The sequence below is a fragment of the Leopardus geoffroyi genome, chromosome B1 (genome assembly GCF_018350155.1).
Source record: "Leopardus geoffroyi isolate Oge1 chromosome B1, O.geoffroyi_Oge1_pat1.0, whole genome shotgun sequence".
In the NCBI taxonomy this organism is placed as follows: Eukaryota; Metazoa; Chordata; class Mammalia; order Carnivora; family Felidae; genus Leopardus; species Leopardus geoffroyi.
This window is the reverse complement of record NC_059327.1, coordinates 128,789,228-128,811,231: the sequence shown is the minus strand read 5'-3', so window position 1 is coordinate 128,811,231 and position 22,004 is coordinate 128,789,228. Positions and strand designations below refer to the sequence as shown.

Below are 22,004 nucleotides of genomic sequence, written 5' to 3'. Positions count from 1 at the left end.
GAAAAGGAATTTTCTCTGCATTACTATCTGCATTACCTTGAAGTTCACTTTTACTACCCCTCTTGGAGAGGGCTTTTTTCCCCTTCCCCGTTGGAATCTGGCTGCTCCGCTTGGAATCTCCTAATCTTTCCTTTCCACTTACATTTTATTTTGGCAACGAAGACCAGAGATTCTCTGCGGGCCGTTGGGGCGGGGGCGGGGGGGGGGCGCGCTTTTTTTTTTTTTTTTTTTTGATTGGGAGAGGGGGGAGGGGAACATCCGGCGTAGGTGGGGGCGGGGGGGGGTCTGTTGGAAGTTGCTGCGGAGCTGGGACTGGAGACCCGCGGCCCCGGCGCCGCGATGGGTATGGTCTGAGCTCCAGCCTCTCCCCCTGCCCGAGAGCAGCCGAGGCTGGATACATTTTTTAAAAGCCAAACTGCAAACAACTCTGGCGATGCCAAAATTCCCCTCCAAGTGACACGGCTTTGCGAAGGAGGTTTCCTCAGGCTGGGCTCTTTTCTCTTATTCGCTCTGCCTTCATCAGCGACGATTAAAGGCTTTGCTCTGGCATAGGAATTTAGGAAAAAAAAAAAAAAAAAGCTGCGCTAAACTCTGTCGTGACCTCAAACTCTCCGGACTGGTTTAAAAAATAGATTGAAAGAAAATCCATCCTGAAAGCGATTCAGCATAGGAGGAGATGGAAGTTTTCCCCTTGCTCTTGGTTTTGTCCGCCTGGTGGTCTCGAACCTGGGACTCGGCGAATGCGGATTCAATCATTCACATCGGTAAGAAAGGGCAGGTGTTGCCTGTGGGTACTTTTAACGTTGGGGTTAGCAAATGTTTCCCTTTGCCTCCCCCTCTCCGCCCTTAAGCGTGGCTTACTGGCGCTGGCTTCGGTTTATTGCCCCTTCCCGCTAACCTTCCCTCACACTTGTTCAGTTTTCTGGCAGGATGTGGCTGTTCGAACCTTGACTTGGGCCGTTGTTTCACGGTGAATCGTGGAAGTGCGGTGCTGGATGCGTGGGGGTCTCGAGTTTACCTCAGTTGTGCGTGTGTGTCGGGAAGTGCGGGGGGGGTGTTCTAAGTGTGTGGAGAAAGGAAGTTTAATCGACTCTACCTTCCATATTCTTTCCCGGATGTACATTTGCTCCATTAAAAAAAAAAAAAATATATATATATATATGTATCTTTAGGGGAAAGAAGAGGTGTCACCTGTGAGGCGAAAACTGGGGTGAGGGTGGGGGGAGCTCCCTTCGGATCGAACAGGTGGTTTTGCAACGTGAGCGGGCCGCGTTAGCCGCAGCGTTGTGCGATGGGGACGGGGTGCCGGCTGCGCCCCCAGCCTCCTTTTCCTCTTCCCGTCCTCTTGGCTTTGCGGTACACGCGCAGAGTCGCCGCGACGGTGGCGGGAGGGGCCGGCGGCGGTGTGGCCGAGGACGGGGAGCCGCGCGCCTCGCTGCTTCGCGCACACTCCCCCGGCCTGGCGAGGCGGCGAGACCGCCTCGGGGCGCACGAGCTGCGCGGGGCGCGCGGGCCGCCCTCGTGGGCTGCCTTGCGGGCACCTGCCTCGCTCGTCTCGCGGTCAACTCCGAGTTGCCGCGCAAGGCCGAGAGCAAAGGCGTTTGGGCTACGGCCGGGCGGCCAGACTCCAAGGAGAACGCCGAGCCGGCTCGGAGAGGCTCGTGGCCCCACCTATTGGCAACCAGACGGGCCGGGACTGGCCGCGGCGGGCGCGGGCGGGGGCGGGCGGGGGCCGCGCGTCATTATCATGCACAGCGCTCGCGGCTTCAGGCTCCAACTCTTCTCACTTGCTAATCCGTGAGAGCCGAGTGGAGTCGGGCTACGGCAGCCTTTTCTGCGTTAATGCGACGATTTCCTTTTCGGAAATTCGCGTCCGCGGGCCAGCGAGGTTCATTTACTGGGAAGAAGAGAGACCCCTCTTGGGGAATTTTTCTGGGCACAGGACTTTTATCTGTCCACACGGCTTTATGTTCTTCAAATTGAAGCGACAGATGGGTCGCAGCGTCTCCCCTTTTCGTCCCCCTGCTCCCCTCCCCTGCTCAACATGCACACACACACACACACGCACACACACACACACAGTCCTGGAAGGGGAGTCTGCTTCAGGTGGCTGTGGTGCCTGCCCAGGCGAAGGGCTTCTGTCTGGTGTATGCCTCCACAGCAGCCAGCCCCTCAGCTCCAGGGGACTCCCTTTCTTGGTCTCAGAGGCTGTGTCTGTAAACATGTCTGCCATTCTCTGTCATTTATATCAATAGAAACATATAGGTCTCTGTGCAAGGGGTAATGAGGTCAGGATTCACAATACCTGCCGCTTATGCATTAAGTAAATTAAGCACTAGGTAGCTTGACTGCTAGATCACGTTTTGCCCGGGGGCTAACAGGACCCGTGGGTTCAGAACTTTTCAGGGAGAAATTACCGTCTTATTGAGGGGTTCAGTAATGTTCTGACAGAATTCAGAAATGAACTGTGCTCCTCTTAAAGAAATGACATACATTTATGTGCAACTGTAAATGAGTGGAACAGGATGCAGATATATATTACCACGGTACCTTTACATTCATTTTATGATTCGAGGTTTCTGTCTTATGCTCCTCATCGCTCAGGAGAGAGGTCTTGTGGATAAATGCTTATTTTATGGCTTATTCTGTGGACTGCAGGATAAATATGTTATTTGCAAACACCTACAGCCCTTGCTGTCTTTTACCAGATGAATATATTTTGCAATACAGTCTGAACATTTTTTCCAAATTGAACACAACTGTTGTATTTTTTCCTTGGCATTCTGTTGTCTCTCAATGTGACATGGCTTGTTTATAACCTGACCAAAAAAAAAAAAAAAAAAAAAAAAAGGTAACTGTGTACAAATTACAGATTTCCTTGGAAAGCTGGTTGTATGCATGAACTCTGTATATCCTACTAAAAGGAATACTTATCAGACAATTCGACTTGAATGCAATTAGTACACTAGGCAAGAGGATTCGCTTCTTTTATAGGCTACCTAGTATTGCCATGAAGCTAGCAAACTGATAATTGTTTCAAATATCTTTTATAATATACTGATAATGTTATTTCCCAAATTTAAAAAAATGACCAAGAATAATTTGTGTGCATGTTAGAGGTTAAAAGCCTCTCCCACTTCAACCCTATCCCAGCCAAAGTGTAATAAATTCAAAACTGAATGCCCCTATTAAAGTTTTAAACCATCAGTTAATATTCATTGGCTCAGTTTACCTGGTTGATTGGAAAAGAGAATTAATTATCTTTAGGAGGTGATTGCCTTCATTTAAATGTTTAATGGGAGAAATATGCTTATAGCAATTTATTATTTTAGGATTTAAGGGATGAAAGTGATGAAACTAAAGGGAAGGTGAATATTTCAACTCTCAAGTTATAAGGAGATATGCAGAAATGAGAGGTTTTCCTGGCCTCGTGTGGTGTGTTCAAGTAGAAAGCAGCTGCAGTATATCGTCCAGGCAAGCTGGAAAGATTAAAAAAAAAAAAAAAAAAAAAAAAAAAAAAGACACTGTTCTAATAGGTTCTTCAAATATTGAATCCTTTTGGTATTGAACAGAATTCTATGTATGAAAACTCTCTTCCTTCTTTCTGCTTGTTTTCATTTCATGCAGGTAGTTTTTTAAAGTTGATTACATATTTTAAACTCTAATATGTTTTATTAAACTCATGAGTTCACTACAATGATGAAATATATCATAATGTTTAGATTCCAGTCGTTGAACTGGCAGTGTGTTTTTTTCAGTAGAAAATGCACTAATATCATACATAATTACTTTGAGTTTCTGTTAAAGTACATTTTAAAGATAATTTGATAATTACATACATTTGTGTAAAGCACATTCACATACAGTATTTAGAAATGAATCACCTCAATTGTGATATTCTTTGCCCCCCCCAAAAGAAAGATCTTTTGACATATAAAAACTGCAATTTTGAATTATGCTTTTGCTTTGAGCCTGTGCATTGATTGAGTAATTTCATCAGACCCACATTACTTGATTGCTTAGAAGTTTCCTAATGATCTGCATGCTGTAGGAAGAACCAAAAAATCGTGAGTGGAATGGCAATGATACTGTGTTTTATGAGGCTATTCAAAAGTCGCTCTGATTTATGTAGCTAGAAAGCTTGAAAGTCTTTGAGATTAGCCACGCTGACTGCTATTTTCTTCATACATCAGTCGTTCCACACTCTTTACTCCCTAAACACAACAGGAGTGTAGAGCACTGCTTTAATTAAGCAGGGATTAGGTGGCATTTCCAGTCAACTGCACAGTTTGTGTTTTGCTTCAAATCTAATATGGAGGATCTCATGTTTTAACAGTTTAATGTATGCTCATTTCTTTATCTGGTTCCTGTGCTCACAGAACTGATTGAAATGAGCTATCCTAAGTTATATACCTCTACAAGGATGCGCTCAAATAATGTACTTAGTCATATGTTACCAAAATCACTCACAGGTTGTTGTTGTTATCAGTCATAGTAAAATACCTTACGCCAACAGGGAATAGAAACAAACCATTTATTTATGTTTTTCTTATAAGTGAATGATACTTTATCCTCTGATATCATAATCATTAACTTTGATATGTTTGAGAAGCCTAAGACAATTCACAAAATAATTTCATCACAAGAAACTTCAAATTAAAGTACAAAACTGATGGCTGAATAAAATGTCACCACATTAAAAACAATAATAGCAGATTTAAAGCAACAGTTTTCATGATTTCTGCAGTGAGGACTATTATATCAAATATGGAATGTAACAGTATTTCCAGAAAATGTACTGTGTCTTTTACCAAAATGTTGTTTTTTCAACCTCTTTACATAATTTGCATTAGGTATAATAACCCCCAGGAGTCACCAAGGGCTCTTTGTGCTGTATAGAGATATCTCAAAATTTAAATTATCCCTTTATGATTTACAGTAGTTGTTTTCTCCTTAAGTTATGGATAACATATAGTATACATTTCTAGAATGTGTGAACAAGTAGTTTCTGAATTTAAAATAAGGGTATACTTTACTGTTATTCTTTTCTGTATCATTAATACAGTTATTTGACACATAATTCAGATGTGCATTAAGTTAGACAATGCTATTAATCAACAGTATCAACTATGACATGACTAATAAGCCATTACACTAAGGACCTTTGCTTTCTACTCCAAGTGAAGGGTACACCCAATAAATATCTCCTATAAATTTTAATTCAAATATGAATAAAAATCAAGATGATTAACTTTTGACTTATTAAACAGTAGCAACCAATTGAGACTGTTAGGAGTAATGGAAGATGCATTATATTTAATTCTAATTTCTAAGGCTAAGTTTATCACATTGTAATTTTATCTCAAAGGGTTTTGTAACATTAAAACCAGACTTTCTAATCTGGAAGCTTTTTTTTTCCTTTTACTTGCATATGTTATTTTATTATTAAAAATTAAAGTATTTGGCATACTTTTATGCTTTTGGATCTTCATGATATTTCAGATTATAGGCAGCATGTTGGTGAGTAGCAATACTTAGACAGTTTTACTGCAAATATAATGTTTATTAGAAAATACATTTATGGCCTATAAAGATAGCTTTGCCATTAGGTGTCACTGCATTCTGAGCTGTTCCTTTGTAGTCCTACTTGAAAATCACATGAAATCTTTTTTTTTTTTTTAATTTGCAGAAAAAAATGCCATTCAAAGACGTTTATGATGCTATAAGATACAGGTGGTTTTTATTTTCAAACCAGAGTAGGAAATATTATCCCTGTCTCTTATTCTTGTAAGAATTTAGTTCTAGGACATATGAGCACCCTCTGTTTTCAAGATAAATTAGATCGCCTGACCTAATCATGTAAATTTTTCACCAATTTAAGATACAACAGAAATATATTCTTTAACTAGTATGCTCTGTGAAAAATCTCAGACACCAAGAAGGATACAATAGTGCTTATTACTACTGGTATAAACAGATTAGTGAATGGAGTTTGTTAAATAATTTCTCAACTGTGGTGGTTCTGCTTATTCGTGGATCTTTTGGGGTCCCAAACCCATTGACATTTGTAACACGAAACATGCATACACAGAGCTATGAAAAAAACATATACACAGACACAAACCAAATATAGATATTATATTTTTAAAACAATGTCATCCATTGTGTTTTGTGCATGATCATATATGTTTTCAGGTAATTTTGGCCTGGTGAGTATTAAGTTTTATGGAATGTATCAGTCTCTTCCACACACATAATATTACCACCATTACCAGTCCAATTGAGTTTGTGTGGTAATTTATATTTTTATAACCAGTTTCTATGATCACTTGTTAATTTTTCTGTTTAGTTAGTTTTTTGTTTTTTTTTTTTTTAAGAGGCAAAATCTTCCTTATAGCAACCCCACTACAAGACTAATGGAGAATGAAACTTAGGTCACCTTTAATTGTGTAAATTAGTTTTAATATTGGCAAAATCACATAGAGAATGCAGTACTATGTTAAATGAATGAACGATTAGGTCATATTATTTTAGACCTTGCCTTGTGCAAATATTAATTAATAAACTAGTTGGAATAGTGTATTATGAGGAACTTAGAATAAAATCAAGTGATCAGATGGATATCTAAAGAATAAGGGAAATACTGAAGTAATTTTGGAGTTGACTATTAAGTGGACATTTGTGGATTCAGTTCATTTAAACTGGTGAATTTTAGCATTTGGGTATGGACACATTTCAGATGAATGTGAAATACATGGTGGGGGGGATGTTAAGACTTACTAAAAATGTTCTGGATTAAAATGTCAAGGGTTTGGGACTCAGTACTAATTTTATCAATAGCTAATTGAGCAAAATTGGAAAATTACTTTCTTCAGTCTTCATTTTTATCAATGCTAAAACAAGATTTAGCATTTAAGCTCTAAAATTATGTGAACTAAAATGACAGATTCATATATTGAGGAAGTGGGAGAAGAGATCTAGTCAACCAGGGTTCACATAGCTGTCCTTAACAGGTAGGTTCAGAGTGAATTTAAAAGAAGAAAATACGAGGGAAAATAAATGGAGCATAAAGTCTTAATCATTCAAATTAAGAACCCCTAAAATGATTTTTTTGATATGAACAAGAATTATGTATAATATATTTATTCATCAGATATTCTAGTTAACTCCAGTATCAGATTGAGAGAACTGGATTTGTTAGTTTTTTGTTTTAGAGTTCTTGTTTTGTCTAGTGTTGATACTAAGGTGTTTCATTCAGTGCTGCTGAATTTTAAGAGGCAAAATCTTAAGGTGTTTCATTCAGTGCTACTCAGAGCACAACACAATGCTAGTGCTTCTTAAGGCTGACTGGAGGAATGAGTAGTGTTATGTTCGAACCAGAATAGACTACAAAAGCATTTATAATTTACCACCTCAAAGCACACCAGGAATATTAGCATATGCTTGGTATCACTAAAAAATGTAGAGTTTAAAGAAGTAACAAATGTTTCTTCAGCGTTCTTCATAATTTTGGATTCCTGCTCCAGGTGTTCTGGCTTTAACCTATTGTTATCCACCAGGTGGTTATAGGGTGAAGCTGGGGCTGGGATCGTCCACTGAAAGCTTTGAACAGAGGGAAGCCCAGAGGCAAGCACAAGCAGCTTAGTATCAAAAGGCCTGCCTGGGGGCGCCTGGGTGGCGCAGCCCGTTAAGCGTCCGACTTCAGCCAGGTCACGATCTCGCGGTCCGTGAGTTCGAGCCCCGCGTCAGGCTCTGGGCTGATGGCTCAGAGCCTGGAGCCTGTTTCCGATTCTGTGTCTCCCTCTCTCTCTGCCCCCTCCCCCGTTCATGCTCTGTCTCTCTCTGTCCCAAAAATAAATAAACGTTGAAAAAAAAAAATTAAAAAAAAAAAAAAAAAGGCCTGCCTGTGTGTGTTAAAAAATTTTAGATCACTCTGTAGTCAAGTTCCTTACTAACAAATATTTTCATTCATAACAAAAGATTGAGTAATTGCCTGTATTAAAATAACAATTTTTAGGGGTGCTTGGGTGGCTCAGTTGGTTAAGTGTCTCGCTTCAGCCCACGTCATCATCCTGCGCTTCGTGGGTTCAAGCCTCACGTTGGGCTCTGTGCTGACAGCCTGGAGCCTCCTTCAGATTCTGTATCTCTGTCTCTCTCTGCCCCTCCCCTGCTTGTAGTCTATCTGTCTCCCAAAAATAAATAAATATAATTTTTTTTTAAAATAACAATATTTAGGGGCGCCTGGGTGGCGCAGTCGGTTAAGCGTCCGACTTTAGCCAGGTCACGATCTCGCGGTCCGGGAGTTCGAGCCCCGAGTCAGGCTCTGGGCTGATGGCTCAGAGCCTGGAGCCTGTTTCCGATTCTGTGTCTCCCTCTCTCTCTGCCCCTCCCCCGTTCATGCTCTGTCTCTCTCTGTCCCAAAAATAAATAAACGTTGAAAAAAAAATTTAAAATAACAATATTTATACTTTTTTTCCTTACCACCCCCAAATAATTTGAAGTACTATTTTAAAAATAAGTTATTTTATTGGCCTAAGTACCTGATTTTTCTCAGTCACCTTAAATAAGGCATTTACGTCATTGTCAAAATCATTATCTTTCTAGAAGTTAGTACTCCTAAAAGTACATGGTAAGGTAGGCATTACGACCAACGTGCATGTGTGCTAATTGGGAGAATGTTCTTTCATTCAGCAAACATTTATTCTGAACCTCTTCTCTATGAAGTACTGTTTTAGGCCGTGGAATTAGAATACTGAATAAATAAGCTATGTCTTTGTATTTAAGGAATTTAGATTCTCTTGGGGGAGGCAAAAACCAGATAAACTAGAAACTATACGTTAGAACTTCAAGTAGTGGTAAATTGTGTGAAGAAAAATGAGGGAATGGCAGTTGCTATTTTGCATAAGGTAGTTTGGTAAGTCCTTTCTAAGGAGGTGATCATTGGAGCCAAGACGTGACTCAAAGAAAGGAAGTGAGCCATATGGATATCTGATGAAAAAGGATTTCAGGCAGAGGGCACAGCAAAGGCAGGGGCCATAAAACTAGGCAGTAAGGAATCTGCTTAATTTGTTTAAGGAACACCTTGAAAGTCAATGTGGTACAAGTATGGAGTTTATTAATGAGCAAAGCAGGAAGTGGAAGGAATAGGTCTGAGAGGCAACTAAGAAGGATCTTGTAGGGACTTTATAGGTTATAGTAAGATATTTAGATCTTCCAGGTATCTAGGGAGCCTACTGGAGGATTGAGACAAACACGTGATATGAAATGATTTATATCGTAGTAAGAAAATCTTCTCTGGGTAGACTGGTTGGAGTACAAGTATGAAAATTAGCTTGATGATAGTGAATTGGACTAAGTTGGTAGCTGGAGTAGGTGAATAATTGTCATATTGTGGATATTATGAAAATAGAAGAATAGGATTTTCTAGTGGATTGCTTAGCTGAGAGAAATCTAGAGGGAGTAAAGAGGCTATTTTACTTGAAAAAGTGGGTGAAATGTGTTACTAAAAATATGATAACTGAAATTGGGTACATGGGACAATTACTAAGTTTAGATAGAAATGAAAATTTGCATTTATTAAATTTGATATTCCTATTAGACATCAAATTACAGAATTTAATTCAGTTGGCATTTACTTACATGAGTTTGAAATTGGGGCGCCTGGGTGGCACAGTCGGTTAAGCGTCCAACTTCAGCCAGGTCACCATCTCGCGGTCCGTGAGTTCGAGCCCCGTGTCAGGCTCTGGGCTGATGGCTCAGAGCCTGGAGCCTGTTTCCGATTCTGTGTCTCCCTCTCTCTCTGCCCCTCCCCTGTTCATTCTCTGTCTCTCTCTGTCCCAAAAATAAATAAACGTTGAAAAAAAAATTTAAAAAAAGAAATTTAGGAGGGAGTTAGGGATTTGAGCTGTACATTTGGAATTCATCATTTTAGACATGATCTTTAGAGCTATCGGAGGGGGTATCTCGCTTAAGAAATAATTGTGTAGAGAGAACTCCAAGACTATGCTGTAGGCCATTCTAAAATGTAGAGGTCAGGGAGAGGAAGAGGATCCAGGAAAAGAGAAAGATGAGTGGCCTATGAGTTGGAAAGAAAACGTAGGACTGTGTGGTGTTATGGAAGCTAAGTGAGGAAGGTATTTGAAGCAGGAAATGAGAAACTATGTCAGATTCTGTGGATGAAAATTATGACTTGACTTCTGGGTTTGGAATTGTTGAGGATAAACATGACTTTGACAAAAGTGCTTTCAGTCAACTAGAATTGACAAGATACTGATTGGGGAGGATTTGAAGATAATGGGACTTGAAGAACTCTCAGTTTTTCTGTAAGGGAGAACAAGGGAGCTGTGGGGGTGGGAATATGAGGGAAAACGTGGGCTTTGTCTTTAAATAAAGGTGGGAGTTGGGATAGGTATGGTTATTTTTTAAAGTTTTAATTACAAGAAAAATTTCAGTTTTAGGATTGAAATTAAAATGTATTTCTTTATTCAAACCTATTTGATGTTTGAGTTTGGATAGCAAGTGTTTGAATAGAACTCGTATTTTTATTTATTTATTTACTATTTATTTTTGTTTGCTGTCCTTGTTGTTGGTTTTTATTTTGTTTTGTAATCTTGGATCAAGTGATTTTGGGTGAGTGGCAGTGGAATTAGAGGAAGAAGCTTAGATGTCCTCTCTCAAACAGACTCCACTAGTTGTTCTGCATTTTTGCTTCATTTAGCTTCCTAGATTAACACTAAAATTTAGATACAATTTTTTTTACCTGAAATTATGAGTGAATTATATACCTTGAGGAGTACTGGCATACCAGTACAAATAGGATCAACATTTAGTCTGTTAGTAATGTATTAATTCTAAGAACACATAATATATCTATATGATAAATGATATTAAAATACTATTAAATCCTCTTTTACAATAGATATGTTTGAATTGATTATGGGTTTCTTCTAAGTGAATTCTACTATACATTGATTTACTTAAAAAATCATTTTGGAACAATTTAATAATAAATAGTTATTTTATAAGACAATGCATATCATTGTCTCATAGAAATTAAATAGATGAAAGAGATTCATATGATATTAAATTTTAGTGACACATTTAAATATTTCCTTTTATGGAACTTTCACTTCTATTTGTACTATATTATAGCTAACAGATCCTTAGTCATAGGTGAAAATGAGAAAAGGAAGTGTACTACATTTTCTAACTTCAGAATTCAACCTTCTGAAAATAAACCTTAGGTTTCTCACAGTCTCCTATTAATACACACACATAAGTTATGTATATTTCACTGATTTTCAGCTAAAATAAGAATATTTGTCCTAAAATAAGAATGCCAGTAGCAGGTGAATTGTATTTTTCTGTGTTCTTTGTCATTTCCAGTTCTAGCTCCTTTATAAAAACATTTTTCTTATCAAGACAATATGATTGTCACCTGATGTTTCTGCTTGGTTATGTCTATTAACTGATGTATAAACATGGAATACATGAACAGTGAGGAGATAGAAGTCCTGTGGTTTGGGCACAGCAATGACTGATTAAAAAAGGGAAGCAGTGTATGGTTGGATCCAAGTAACATAATTAATGAAATATGTAACCTCAAAAGTTATTTTAAACTTGCTAGTTCATAACTTCCTGGAGTGGTGAAGTATAATTATTTGAGAGAATTGTTTATAGCAGATTTGAGTACAAACCTAAGTTGTAATGGCCACCTAAAATTGGTGAAGGTGCTTAGTATACTTAACCTTGACATCATTAAAATGGCATGCCCCACCAGCAGCACATTTTAGATTGGCTTATCTTAAAAACTAAAGGCCAGGTAATATCTTTGGAGCTAAAGTGGGACAAGAGAGTCATTACTAGTGTTGTGTTGCATGTAACTTAATTTGAATTAAAATCTAGAAGACTAATTCTTTCTTTGGATAATCTCCACAATCTGACAACAAAGAAAGTTGTTGGTAGTGGACTGGTAATTATAATCTTGTTCTTCAGTATCTGATTTCTTCTTTGTGGCTTCTATGAATGTCATTGACAGAAAAATAGTTAGGGAATTTGTTTTTTTAGAAATGCCAGCAACTCTTACATAGCCCAAAGGAGGAATGGTTCTTGTGAAAACCATTGTAAATTTCTTCTTAACTACGTTATGTAAAAAAATTTAACACATCATTAGTGTGGGTGGCAACGTAAGCACGGGCTTGAGAGGGATTACTTTTTTGTTTCTTGGTGGTGTAGTCATGATGGGTTTTGGATATTTTTTATAATTCATTATTTTTGAGCTGAGAAATCATGATCTATATCATTATCTTCCATTTGCAGAGAGTATACTTAAAAGGTTACATGAAAACCATAACGTGACTTTTTTTTCGATTCAACAGATGCTTATTGAGCAGCTATTAGGTACTCAGTACATATGTCTTATGTACTCAGTTGATGATAGAAATATTCACCTAAGACCTGTTTACCATCCTTTAAGAACTTTTAAGTATATCTGCCTTCTGAGATCATATTGTAATATTAGGCAGCTGAAGTAGAGCAGCAATTCAGGACTCAGAATTGGATGACTGTGTTCTACAATGGCTTGGGAGATTGTGATAATTCAATAAATAATGTCTTTATGGTGCCCTTAAAATGTCATAAAACAAACATGTATTTCAGATAAAAATATAAATGGGATAGGGAGATTACCACTTATAGAAGGTCTTTATAATAGAACTATCTTTAACTCAGCTTTCTGCTCATTAATCATTTACCTTATCATACCTTTAGACTACAAAGTCAATACAATCATGACCTAGTAAATGCTAGGGTAAAGTTTCTTTCATTTTCCTTTTTTCCTCTTATTCTTTCCTTTTTGTTTTCTGTAGATCCCAGGAGTTGTGCTCTAAAGTCAAGGAGAGGAGGAGGTAGCTTTAAGATCCAATTATTCTGTAATTAATAACACGTTCCTTTTAAAATTTAATGGGACATATCAGATCATTCCAGTAAGCCTGGTTTCTTAGGTGTGGAAAAAAATTAAATTACATTTTCTTTTTTTCTTTACTTTTGAACCTACTAGTATATTACCATTTCATGCTACTAATCTGTACTTTCTTCAAGATGTATAAAACACCAAAGGAGGGGCGCCTGGGTGGCGCAGTCGGTTAAGCGTCCGACTTCAGCCAGGTCACGATCTCGCGGTCCGTGAGTTCGAGCCCCGCGTCGGGCTCTGGGCTAATGGCTCGGAGCCTGGAGCCTGTTTCCGATTCTGTGTCTCCCTCTCTCTCTGCCCCTCCCCTGTTCATGCTCTGTCTCTCTCTGTCCCAAAAATAAATAAACGTTGAAAAAAAAAATTAAAAAAAAAAAAACACCAAAGGAAATGACAGTTTTACTATAGCAAGTAAAGGGAAAATTATCTCATAGAAGAAACAAAATTAGTTACCTTTACAAGTGGAATAAGTATTGTTGGGAATATATTATTATATCAACTTTTAAATGTGTAAATGTAATTGAGACAAACAACAAAAATTGAAAATAACAATTCAAAAACTGACCAATACATGTATCTTTCTCCTCAAGAGTTCTTGTTGTGGTTGATAAATAGTTAATAAATAGCAAAAGTGACTGCTCTGATTCATTCTTTTTATTTTTCCTGTCTACCCTTCAGTGGCAATGCTAATGAGCAGTGAAATGGCCAAAAGCAAGGAAGAAGAAGCAAAGGGTTTTAGATAATCTATAAACCGGAAAATCAGCCCCTGAATGCTCATATGCACAGGCTTGCTGAGAAGAAATAGTTTATTTTCCGAAAATATTGCCCAGATACTGAAGACAGAACTTGTTTTTGGCTGCTGAGTTTGTGAGTTTGTAAGAGGAGTGATGCTTCTAGGCCACTAAAGAGGAACATGCTGAATAAAACAGTTTAGGGGCAGAATGAAGAATATTTTGGGGAAAAGAGTGTCTTTCAGGGGTGATGCTGCTGACAGCCAGGACCTCTGTGGTTAGCTCAGTTCCATGTGTCATCTCTATGTTGATGTTTTTAAAGAAAATATGTAGATTTTGGCTATGCCTCTTAAACACTTTAGGTAATTATGTATAAAAATGTGCTGGATTGACATTCCTATCAATATGTATTGTGTACTGAGCACCTATATTGTATATTCCATGTTGGCTTCTAGCTATTGCTATCCTATATACCATAAGGAAAAATTTCAATAGTGTAATTTAAAAAGAAAGTTCAGCGGTTTCAGTACTATTGGTTTTGTCTTACTAAGTTGAGTGGTTGTTACACAAATGTTGATTTCATATATATATGTATGTATATGTATATATATATATGCATATATATATTTCATATGTATATATATATATTTCATATGTATAAGTACTGATATGTCTTCTGTGGTCTCTGCTCATTGAGAAATCTACTAGTTAAGTGAAGTTCCACCGTGGATAGGGAATGAAGTTTACCTTTTAGACCCCATTCACCATATAGTGTGGCTCCATCACTAATGCTCTTTGGAGAATACGAGAGTACTTAACAGTATGCCAGGGTCATTAAATGGCAAATCAGAGAATAATTCAGAAGTCTGTGTTCAAGCATGGGACTCTCTGTGGTGGATTCAACAATCAAGTCACTTTCTCTACCATTTAGGACTTTTTCTTTGAATCTTTGTTCCCCCTTTAGTATGGGCATGGAGTACTCTGAAGTATTCAAATGAGAGAGAAGAGGGGAAGGAATATACAGAGAGAACAACCAAGTTAATGCTATGAGACATAACTTGTAATATTCCATGCTTTTAATATTTTATAATACAAATTCATAAAGCTAATGTATAATATTCTGTAATTGATCTTACACTAGCATTAGCGCCTTCTGTCTCACCCTTGGGTAAGAAAGTATGAACAATTTTTTTATAAAGTATCCTTAGAAATACTACTAAGAAGATAATTTTTTTTCTTGATCTTATTTAGATGTTAATCTCTGCTTATGGTAATTGATAATGAAGCTAATCCATGTAATCAATATTTTAATAATAACTGTCCTTAACTCCCAATACAAACTAAGATATTTATATACTGTAGTGATAAGCAGATAAAGAACTTCTTGCATCCAGTTGAGCTTCATGTTGTGGCCCTTGATTGAATTTTCCAATGAAATAGTTTATTTTAATCCATATAAGTTGGAAGGAATGAGGAGAAATCTTTCCACAAAACAACCTTGAAGGCAGAGGGGCACCAGGGTGACTCAGACGGTTAAATGTCCCGACTCTTGGTTTTGACTCACGTCATGATCTCGGGAAGGCAGGGGTTATTCTCCCCCCCGCCCCCCCCCCCCCGCCGGCTTCCTTGAGATATAATTGACATATAACATTGTGTAAATTTAAGGTATGATTTGATACATTTCATACATTCATATATTGCAAAATGATGAACACCAAATAGCATAAGCTAACACCTCCAAGGCATCACATAATTACAATTTCTTTTTGTGGTGAAAACATTAAGATCTACTCATATCAACTTTAAAGTATATAATACTATATTAGCTATAATGACGGTGCTGTACTTCATGTCCCCAGGACTTGATATTCATTTAACTGGAAGTTTGTACAGTTTGACCAATATCTTCCCATTTCCTATATTCCCTACTCCTGGTAACCACCATTCTATTCTGTTTCTCTGAGTTCAGCTTTTTAAGATTCCACATATAAATGTTATCCTTCAGTATTTGTTATTTTCTGCTGACTTATTTCATTTAACATACTGCCCTCAAGGTTATTCATATTGTTACAAGTGGCAGATTTCCTTTTTTCTAAATAATATTCCATTATATAAAATATATATGTTATATATAATATCCATTTTGGCATCAGTTTTCTATTCTTCAGTGAAGTATATTAAATTTGAACTACCTTCTTCCCTCCCCAAATACTCATGCAACTCAATTACTTTATTCATTTTTGAATAAAAAAAATGTGTCTAGTATACATTATCCTATTTTATAAACTGACCCTCATGGCAAAAGGAAGTTTGTTCACCACTGTCATGAGAAAGCAGTATCTAGCAGGGATACATGTGGCCAAAGCCAGAGTTATAAAATAGTGTGACAAAAGAGGGAAATGGCAAGTACTTTGGGAGAAACATAAAATACAATGAGGGATATGGCAAGACAGGAGGCAAGAAGTTAGGAAGATCCTTATGGGATCTGTGGGAATTCTTTAAATAATTTAGGCTAAGGAATGCCTAGCTTTGTGTTATAAGATCTTTCTAGTGATAGTGTGGTAGATGGAAACCAGTTAGAGGACTTTGGCAGTGTTGCAGGTGTGTGTTGGTGAAGAGGGGTGCCACACATTGGCAAATGGGGTTGGAGAGGACAACTTTCTTAGGAGAGATGCTAAGGAGCATGTATCCGTTGGTGTGATCATTCTTTAGAAGTGAAGGTAAAAGGAAGTCTAACACCATTCCTGAGTACTATCTTGAGTGATCACATTGCAGATGCTATTCACCAACACAGGAAACAGAGAAGAGAGAAACGTTCAGTTTGAACTCAGTATTATTTTGGCATGACTGTGAAGTGTCATGTCCCAGACAGCAGCTTTCCAATAATCCCTCTTTTTGACTCAAATGGAGAAAAGAAAGGTCATTCTCCATGGAAATCAATCCTATTTTGATCTAAAACAGGAAACTGTTTTTCTGGTCATTCTTTTGTAACTTTTCTTTCAGATCCAGTACTTAATAATGTAGTTTCCTATTTAAAATATGAATCTTTAGAATATTTTTGAGCTATTGTATTGAGAAAATATTATTTTACAAAACCAAGAGCCTTATGATTTTTAATTCCTGCCTGTGCTTATCATTTTAAAATTACAAATTGTAAATATTACTGACCTTTTAAAAAGTATGTCTTCATTCTCATTTCTTAATATGAATATACTTTTTAAAATCAAAGCTTGGAACTAATACTAAGAGACTAATGCTGTAATTTATATGATAACCATCTCGAATCAAGATCTTGGGTCATAAGAGGTAATATAAAATATAAGGTTAATTTTTTGTACATGATTGCTATTCTAGTTACATATTACAAATAGAATCCCCTTATGTAAATAAAAAGAAGACTAAAACATGGAAGAGTAAAAATAGAATTTTATAGTCTTTAGTTACAGGTTATCTGTAACATAACCAGCTTAAGGAAAGGAAACTGTGCTCTTAGGATGGCAGAAGCAAAGCCTGAAATGGGACACAGGTCCCATTTAGAACATACTAAAGGGATCTTTTGGGGACTTCAAGCCTCAGCCTTTTAGTGTCTCAGAAGACTTTGCTTCATAGTTAAGGATCTGTGTTTTCAGATGAGAAATGTTTGCAAAGACTGATCTGGAGTCAGAATATGAAAGCAGTGTGTTTGCATGTGTGTGAAAACACTGGTTGAACTGAGGTGTGGAAGGGAGTGGATCCAAATAAGCCAGTCTTCTTTTTACCTCTGGATGTCTTTAAAGTTTAGCTTTTCAGCCCATTTTTACAATATGTAGTATCAATGCTTAATCTAATGAAAACAATTTAGGTATGATATTATTAGAACTTAACTCTCTCATCTTACTCTTGTTTCCCCTTATTAAGCTGATCACCTGTTAGAGAGCCAGAGATGGTCAATTGAGAGTTCCACTGGGGAGGAGGGTTTCCAGCATCTCTTAATCTCAGGCTCTCTAATTGGTTTAGAGTAGATTAAGGGCTTAGACACTTAGAGTCAGTGAGGATAACCTGAGTGACTTTAGTCAGTCACAGACTGTGATGATTGGTAATTTTTGTGTCTTAAGTGATCAGAGTAACATATACTACCCTAAACAGAAGCACTGGATTTGATGTCCCAGTTATATATTCAGATCTTGCCTAGGTCACTTTACTACTTCATAGCTGTGAATTCTGGGTAAGTAATAATACTTTGAAAGTCTCAAATTTACCTGCTCCTGCTTTCTCTCCACCTCATTTGTTATAAGGACACACTGTAATAAAATTTGAAATATGGACTTGTAGACTCCACAAGTCAATATTTATACTTCAGGAGATTAAACTTGCAATTTGAATATACTGCCCATCATGGCCCTTGGTCTGGGTTGTGTGTGAGAAAGTGGGTGCCACACCTGAGATCAGATGGGGCTCCCTGTTTATTTTCTGTTCTTGAAACATTAATTCACATGTACAACTCTGGCTTTTTTACAACATATAAATCAAAGTTGAAAGTCTTTATTAAAGTAACTGAATTTAAGTTTTTTTTTTTTATTTTTTTTTTATTTTTTATTTTTTATATATATATGAAATTTATTGTCCAAATTGGTTTCCATAAAACACCCAGTGCTCATCCCAAAAGGTGCCCTCCTCAATACCCATCACCCACCCTCTCCTCCCTCCCACCCCCCATCAACCCTCAGTTTGTTCTCAGTTTTTTAACAGTCTCTTATGCTTTGGCTCTCTCCCACTCTAACCTCTTTTTTTTTTTTTTTTTTTTCCTTTTTTCCTCCCCCTCCCCCATGGGTTCCTGTTACGTTTCTCAGGGTCCACATAAGAGTGAAACCATATGGTATCTGTCTTTCTCTGTATGGCTTATTTCACTTAGCATCACACTCTCCAGTTCTATCCACGTTGCTACAAAAGGCCATATTTCATTTTTCCTCATTGCCACGTAGTATTCCATTGTGTATATAAACCACAATTTCTTTATCCATTCATCAGTTGATGGACATTTAGGCTCTTTCCATAGTTTGGCTATTGTTGAGAGTGCTGCTATGAACATTGGGGTACAAGTGTGAATTTAAGTTTAACTATCCCTTCAGAGATAATGTTTCACTCTAAATTTATGTGAAATAGATGGCTAAATTTTTATTTTTTTAAATCACCAAAACTGATATTTATCTACACCTTTGTGGATATGGCCTTTAATCTGAAAGAGGGTGATCTTATGATTTATTATTCAGACCAGGACTCTTTTGAGAGTAAAAATGGCAGTATTAAGATTTCTGCTGGAGCAAAAGGGACAAATGAGGGCTGACTGGAGGCAAACAGGGACTAGACAGCAGTCTCCTTTCAAAGTCCTACCTGCAGGCATGTGATTAGTTTGAAATTTGGCCCAGCCTCAAAGCACTCCTAGGCATGTTCTCTTTCAATAGGTAGGAATTTTCTGTCTTAGCAACAGGTCTAAGCTTGCTCTTATCTAGGTCTTTTATGTTGATTAAAGAAATAGACTTAGATTTTGCTTTGTTTTATTTTTAATTACTTGAAGCACTTTTCTTTATAAGAAGAAGAGGAACATAGCTAAGTATAGGTTGTCTTTGTTCAGATAAATGTATGTAACCGATTCTTTAAACATCAGAAATTAATATCTGCCTTTGCTCCCTTTATTCTTTACATGCTTTCGCTCTGTCTGCTATTTGACTACAGCTCCTAGCAGAACTCACTGGATATGGGCAATTACATCTACTCACACCTAACCTCCAATGTTGTCTCTTTGGAAGTAAATAAAGAGCATGTGTTCTCACATGCGGTGGTTTGTTCTAAGAGATATAAAAACAGTTTACAACAAAATTTAAACTTGCTTCAGGTTACCATCCTAAAAAGAGAAATTATCAAGTTAATGTTTATAATTTTTATTTTTTTATAGAAAGATATCACAAACTAGCAAACACTCCAAAGAGGAGGAGAGACTTAACAGTTAAAATTTCAAAGGTCTATATTTAAAAACAATTTATTTTTTCTTATGGGGATAAACATATAATTTGTTTTCTGATTTTGAATTAATTGTACTACAGCTATCTAATTGAGTCAGCCTCTACAAATTTCTCTTTCAGAAGTATACTGTATTACAATTTGTTCTGAAAGTTATTAGATTGTCTTAATCTTTCTTTCCTTTCTGTTCCAAGGTCTGGTTTTACCTCAAGAAATGATCAGGTGATACCCTGCACAGGCCATTTATCCTCACACGCTTGCTTTTTTCCTAAAAGCCTAGTTTATATAAATCTTATTTCCTTTTCTTCACTTCTGGCAACCCAGTGTTTACTTTCTGTGTTTTCCAAATGTGACACTGAGTTGGAGAGCATCCTTCCACACTGTGCCCCAGAGAAGATTGCAGCTTCGTCCTTTCTTCATCTGTGGTGACTTTTAGACTTGGGCAGACCCTGTTCCTTAGCTCATTTTCCCTATAGAAATTATAGGCTCTCATGGTTGGGAGGAATATTAGAAATTGTCTATAGTCTAGAGTCCTACTGTTACTGATGAGCAGATTGAGAGGTTAAGTGATTTGAATGCCACATAGATAGGAATTTTTGAACAGTCTATTAAGCATAATTTTTACTGAAAAAAAGTAATTATATTCGCATCACCAAAGAGGTATTAATGTGGGCTATTGGCCAGGAGATAGAAATAGCCCAATTATGTAGAATTGGATAATTGCTTTCATTAACATAGGGTCCATTTTACCTGTGCTCTACTATATTGCTATAGAGTACTGTAATTAATTCCTTTGAAGCCTGCTAATATAATGTTAGAGGTAGTTAACCCAGATGTTGGAGAACTATTCCCACAAGCTGCTAGCCGTGTGAGTATATATATCATCTTCTAGAACTTCTCCCAGAATTTAAGTGCAGCAGAGTCTAGCCAGATCCAAATACTTTCTCAGACTACAAACTCCACCCCTCGTTCCTCATGTCTCTCCTCCCTAGTCCCCTCCTTCTCCCCACAAACCCAGGTTGAAACTTATTTCTTCTAGTATTCACTAAAAACTTAATTTTGTCTCCATCGAAACATGTATTTATGCAGATAATTTGATTGCTTGAAAATATGCCATTCCCCCTGGTTTTATCACTTTTGGGCACAACATTTTCAATTTTAGTGTTTTTATATGTAAAAAATAGATATAACTACCTATCATGAAGAGACAAATGAAAGTAAATAAATTAGAAAAATTAAGACAGTTACTAGAACAGAATAAATTTTCTGAATGGTAGCTTGATTTCCCCTTTCTACGTTATCTTCCCTCAAAACCTCAAAAATATAATATTTTATTTAAATACAGTTCATTTCTGTTTTGTGCATATTTGCCAAATATCTTAAAGCTAGAATTAATTGTTTTTTGTAATTATGTCAAGTGAAGGGGAAGACTCTATGAAAATATGGGCTATTTATATTCTCATGTTCAAACTCAAAGAGATTTGCTCTTTGTTTAACATGACAGAAAACACCTGGAACAATTTTATGGATTTTTTTTCATTTTTCTTTCCACTTTTTGCTTCTGAACTTTCATAAAATAGATGATTTTCTAGTTATGTAGACAGTAATAATCTTTTTGCTATTTGGATTCATTTTGAGACATAACCCTTCTTTAAGTCTTCTTTCAAATCCATTTAATTATACTTTTTATATCTTTAAAGTCACAATCTCTTCTACTTGTATTATTCTTTTTGATTTTTAATGCGCATACTATAATAATGAATTACCTTCTAATTTTATTTTAAAATTATTCACTTGTTTTTTCTAAACCTCCTAATATTTACTATACTAAAATGTTTGCTTCCTGTGTCCCATGTTTGTATAAAATATCTCAGGAAAAATTGTGTTTTATGAGAAAATAGGGGGAGAGAAGTCACAGGGATTTGGTAAGCATTTAATTCTCTTGGCAGTTTTACCTGTCAGTACTAATTTACTAATTGTCTTTTTTCCCCCCCATTTAAACTAGACTTCTCTTCCAGAATTGAGCTATTAATGTGATTTTAGCTGTTAGAGCTACCTCCACAGGTTTATAACTGATTAAAAGTCACTAAATTATTTGGGCATTTGAAGACAAATCACCACAATTTGTATAGAACCCTGGGTGTAAAGTCTACAGCTTGATTTAATTTAAAGATACTGTAATCAAAGAGGGCTTTGATTGTACGGTACATTAGAATTACCATGATTCAAAGTAATGCCTGTATAGTGCCTTTGTAGTGTATAAGGGTATGTTGAACTAGTTTGCCCACTTTGGGTGCCACTATCATAAA

The 22,004-nt window shown here is 36.9% G+C and overlaps 1 protein-coding gene across 2 annotated transcripts in view; it reads left to right on the top strand.

Annotated features, from left to right (window-relative positions):
- The first annotated feature begins 279 nt into the window (after positions 1-279).
- Positions 280-22,004, top strand: part of GRID2 (glutamate ionotropic receptor delta type subunit 2) — a 1,475,947-nt gene continuing 1,454,222 nt past the window's right edge. For both annotated transcript variants that reach the window (XM_045472791.1, XM_045472773.1), the window contains exon 1: positions 280-764. In XM_045472791.1, the coding sequence (XP_045328747.1) occupies positions 677-764 (88 nt within the window). In that variant the 5' untranslated portion in view covers positions 280-676. The remainder of the gene's footprint in view (positions 765-22,004) is intronic.